General features: G+C 46.1%; 1 protein-coding gene across 1 annotated transcript; it reads right to left on the bottom strand.

The window, feature by feature from the left end:
- Positions 1–2939: 2939 nt before the first annotated feature.
- Positions 2940–4431, bottom strand: CLEC14A (C-type lectin domain family 14, member A). The gene is given in 2 exon segments (XM_006878351.1): positions 2940–3026; positions 3028–4431. Coding segments are annotated over 2 exon segments (1491 nt in total).
- Positions 4432–4679: the final 248 nt, after the last annotated feature.

The following is a 4679-nucleotide window of genomic DNA, read 5'->3' as shown; positions in this document are numbered from 1 at the left end:
ACAAAGGCAAGAAGTGACTGGCTTACAAGCTTTCAAGAGGGAGCCTAGATCCAGAGGGCATGGAGGAAGGTAGAATCTCCACTAAGTAGTTTCCAATCTGTCTGGGTGGGACTGGTCAAAGGAGATGGGGATAGGTCTCTTGTGGTACAATAGTGAATAATTGTTATCAGGACTGACTTGGACATTTTGTAGCAAAAGGAGGGGAGTGGTTGACTTTGCAGTACAGGAGCAGTGGTCCCTGGGACCATCAAGGGAAAAGAGCAAAGTGAAGGATCTTACCCAGGGAAACAGTGACACCAGAGTTGGAGGCAGAGATGTTGACGTGGAGAGATGGCACAGCTGGGGACTCTAGACCCAGAAAGGGAGAGGGGTTGTAGGGTGGGGGGAGGGAAGACGGCTTGCTGGGTATACCCTTTGATTGGTTGATTATGCATGGAGGGGATAGTAACCATGGCACTGAAATGATATACAATAGGATAAATGTAAAGCTATTATTCTACCATGTAAACTATCTCATAATTCAAAATAAAACATTTTTTTTAAATTATCTATTGGTTTATTACTGTAATGGTATAACAGTAAATTTTTGGTTCGAGAACAAGTATTTAGTGGGTTTACTTTTCCAACAGGATATTATTCATAATTAATATCAAATCTGATGTTTATGTATACATTGTATACCCAGCAAGTTCAAAATGATTCTATGGAAATATGGTGTTAAGTTTCTTCCTGCATTTTGGAAGAAGTTAGGACTCTATCTCCATCCTTCTACCATCTCACATATACTTACTTTTAAAGTGTTAGCATACTAATAAAAATGTTATGGAGGTTGATGGTGATTATGTGCCACCAAGAAAGTTCTCACTCATAGTAACCCTGTGTAAGTTTTTTGAGACTGTAAACCTTCACAGGAATAGAAAGTCTCATGTATCTCCTGAGGAGTGACTGATAGATTCAAATTGCTGATCTTGTGGTAAACAGGCCAGCTCATAATCCACTATGCTACTTGTTGTTGTTGTTGTTGTTGTTATGTGCCGTGGAGTCGGTTCTGACTCATAGTGACCCTGTACAGGGTTTCTGACACTGTAAATCTTTAAGGAACAGAAAGCCTCATCTTTCTTCTAAGAACAGCTGGTAGTTTCGAACTGCTGACCTTGTGGTTCGCAACCCAATTCATAACCACTACGCTACCAGAGCTCCTTGTACTCCTTAAAAAATGTTATAGAAGTAGAATATTTGCTAAAGACCTGATTCAACATTTATGCTGTTTTTGTTGTTAAGTGCCATTGAATTGGTTCTAAGCCATAGTGACCCTGGTACTTACTAGGTTTCTGAGCAGTTGGTGGGTTTGAACTGCCAACCTTGCAGTTAGCAGTCTGGTGTTTATCCTGTGGTGCTACAGTAGGACTCCAGTACTAAATAGTGTATATTGTGTTGTTGTTGTTAAATGCCTTCAAGTTGGTTCCAACTCATAACAACTCTGTATAGGTTTTCTGAGGAGCAACTGGTAGATATGAGCTGCTGACCTTGTGGTTAGCACTCCAGTGCTAATCTTATAGTGCCACACCAGGACTTCAGTGATTGTGATTATGCCTTAAACTATTTTTTCAGAGGAACTCCTCATTTAGATTATCTTTTAACACCCCAGGTCATACCTTGTTTTTAAGTCATCAAGTCGGTTCCAATCCATAGCTATCCTGTATAGCGTATCCAAGAAGCAGCTGGTGAGATCGAGGTAGTGACTTTTTGGTTCATACTGACTTGGCATTTCAGGGCATTAACTCACAGAATCACACCAGGACTCCAAGTCATAACTAGACGATAGATATTTCATTTATCTCTTAGACCTTTACTTTTTATGAAAAGCTGTTTTCCAAGCCTTTGCCCACGTAGACCTAGTGAGTTTGAACCACAAACCCTTTGATTTAAATTGTAATCATTTCACAATAGGATTAAATTGTTGTTTCTGCATGTTATTTTATTTAGGGGAAGAAAATGGTTTGCTATGCAAGTTTTCCCATGGATTAAAAAAAAAGTGCACAAGAGTCTCTAGTAACTTTGGAGGAAACCTAGTTTACTTTTGCTTTAGTGTACCCAGAAGATTTCAAATCAATACTTAGTATTAACGTTTTAATTGAGAATTAACATCACCATAATTGGAAGTGAGAATCAGCATCCTGATACTTAGGAAAACGCTATTTGGTTGGGGAGGTCATTACACTGGAGAGCATAAACACTGGAAGGGGAAAACACTAATCATTTGTTTCCTTGGGCAAGGACACACACTAAGCACTTGCATTGGTGGTCAACTGTAATTTTCTCCTAGAGCCAGCAACTCTGGCAACTCTTTGGATTTATAGCAGAACACACAAGTAGCAGTGACTTTGAAAGCAAAGGATAAAATAATCCAACAAAAAGTTACTAGTTTCTAAAGGTCTGTTCCTTATTACAAGAATTTAAAGATTTCCCCCTCAACCTAAACTCCTGTTGCTATTTTCAACATGTCTTTCAGTTGTTCTTCCTAGATAATTACTCCTTGAGGAAGCCAATGACATTTGAGTCTGGATTATTGACTATCTTTTATTTTTCTGCCTGGGAATTTCAAACCAATATCCTCCAAACCTGAACAATGTCTATAGATTTGCTTTGCATTTGGGTAAAAATAAGAATCTTTAAATGTATTTAGCTTTTTATTTGCTTCCAAAATCTTTAAAAGTTCAATCACTTCTCCAAATTCCCCAGATTAACAAGAAACACCTATTCCCTCCACAGCCCTCTCCCACTGTAATCCCATCCCTGACCAGTCCTTCTAGGAAGAAGCATTCAAGTCAGATTTAGCTCCTTGGTGGAATGAAGAGGCAATTAGGGGAACGGGATTTCTTTAGGAATCAACCCTCAGTACCAGAAAGAAATTCTTCTCCTTTTTTCTTTTTCACTATTCACAAGAAGTGCCCACTGTCACCAGAGCCATGAGAGGAACCCACCAATAAGGAGTCTTCTGCCCTGTCCTGCAGACTACAGCCCCCCAACCTTCACCACATTGTCTGTGCAATGTGCAGGATTGGAGCGCAAAGCAGAGGCCTCAGCATCGCTCTCCACTCCTGGCGTAGTCAAAGTTCCTTTCCTGGGGCTGGAGGAAGGACCCTTGTGGAAGCAGAGTTTGAAAAGCCCCAACACTGTCATGGTCAAGATCACCAACACCACAACTGCTATGCTCACAAGTATGAAGACCACAGTAGAGGAGGAGTCAAAAGTTGGGGAAGTAGCAGAGGAAGACAAGGTGGAATTAAACTTGGGAATTACGCTTCCTGAAGGAGTGGTGGCTTGTTTTGACTTGGCTTTAGGGGATATTTGAAGGGTTGTCATCGTGCTTCGTGCTCCCCATCTCGGAATTTCTGGAATAGGTGGTGGTGTGCTGCCTTGTTGAGAGACAAGGGGTAGCTCTCCTTGTTTCTCATTGCCTCTGGGTGATCCCGTTCTCCTTGGTATAGGGCTAGCTGCAGTGATGTGCGGGCTCAGAGTGGCCACTTCAGTCTCCCCAGGGCTCAGCTGTTCTTCTCTATTGCTCACACATGAGCGGCCTTCCTTACTTAATTTAAAACCTGCAGCACATTCGCAGATAAAGGCTCCCAAGTCATCTAGGCAATTAGAGAGCTCAACGCATTTGCCAGCACGGAGGTACCTCCCTGGGCATGGGCAGAGCACGCCTTCGGAAGGTAACCCGTCCCAGTGCGTACCGACTTCGTCTGCGATGCAGTTGGCTGAGACGGTGAGCTGCCCCGGGCAGAGCGCACTCACCTCGGTCCCCGGGGGGCTGAAGTCCAGCGCGGCGCTGTACAGCTGGAAGGGCGCCCGGTAGCTCAAGTTGGAGGCGGCTCCGGGGCGCGGCGCGGGACACAAGCCTTCAAACTGGTATTTGCACAAATAGCCGTCTGCGCGCAGGTGGCAGCGCATCTCTTTCCAGCCTGCGGGCTCAACTCCCCCGGTGGTCTGCAGGCCTGCGCATCTCCTCGAGGTGCAGGAACGTTGGGGTTCTTCAACCCACTGCAGGGTCTCGCTTTCCAACCCGTCGCCGTCGGGTACCATCCAAGAAAAACCCCGTAGAGGCTTGTTCTCCTGGGTGCAGTAGGATTTCTGGCGCTCCAGAGAGACCCAGAACAGATGATCTTTGGAGCCCCCTCCAGGCCCTGGGCCTGCCCGCAGGAGCGCGAGCACTGCGCGGAGCTCTGGGCCTCCACGCACGGTACTGAGCGCCCCACCGCGCAGGCTGCAGGCCTCCTCAGCTGCCTTTCGTTGGATGGTAGCGTGGTGCAGGCTGTAGCAGGCCCCGGAGGCTGAGCAGCCGGCGCGGTCAGCTGTGGGGTGCTCCCCACGGCCAGGTACTGGGCAGAATGCCTGCCAGAGGAGGCACAAGGCGAAAGCCGGCCTCATCTCTGAAGACCCGAGCCCACAGCTGCTTCCTACTAGGGTCTTCTGTCCTTTTGGAAATCACAGAGCTGTCTCTTGATCCTAGTCACCGCCTCTTACAGCTGGCTTTACCCCGCCCTCGCTCCCACCACCCCACAGCCGCCAGAAAACCCCACCAGGGTCTGAGACGGCCAACAGTTTCCCTTAGGCCCCAGACAGGAAATGTGTTAGGAGCTCTGCCAGGTCCTGGGAAACCCTGATCCAGTAACACA

This window comes from Chrysochloris asiatica, unplaced genomic scaffold (genome assembly GCF_000296735.1).
Source record: "Chrysochloris asiatica unplaced genomic scaffold, ChrAsi1.0 scaffold00017, whole genome shotgun sequence".
NCBI lineage: Eukaryota > Metazoa > Chordata > Mammalia > Afrosoricida > Chrysochloridae > Chrysochloris > Chrysochloris asiatica.
This window is presented reverse-complemented; position numbering and strand designations above follow the sequence as displayed.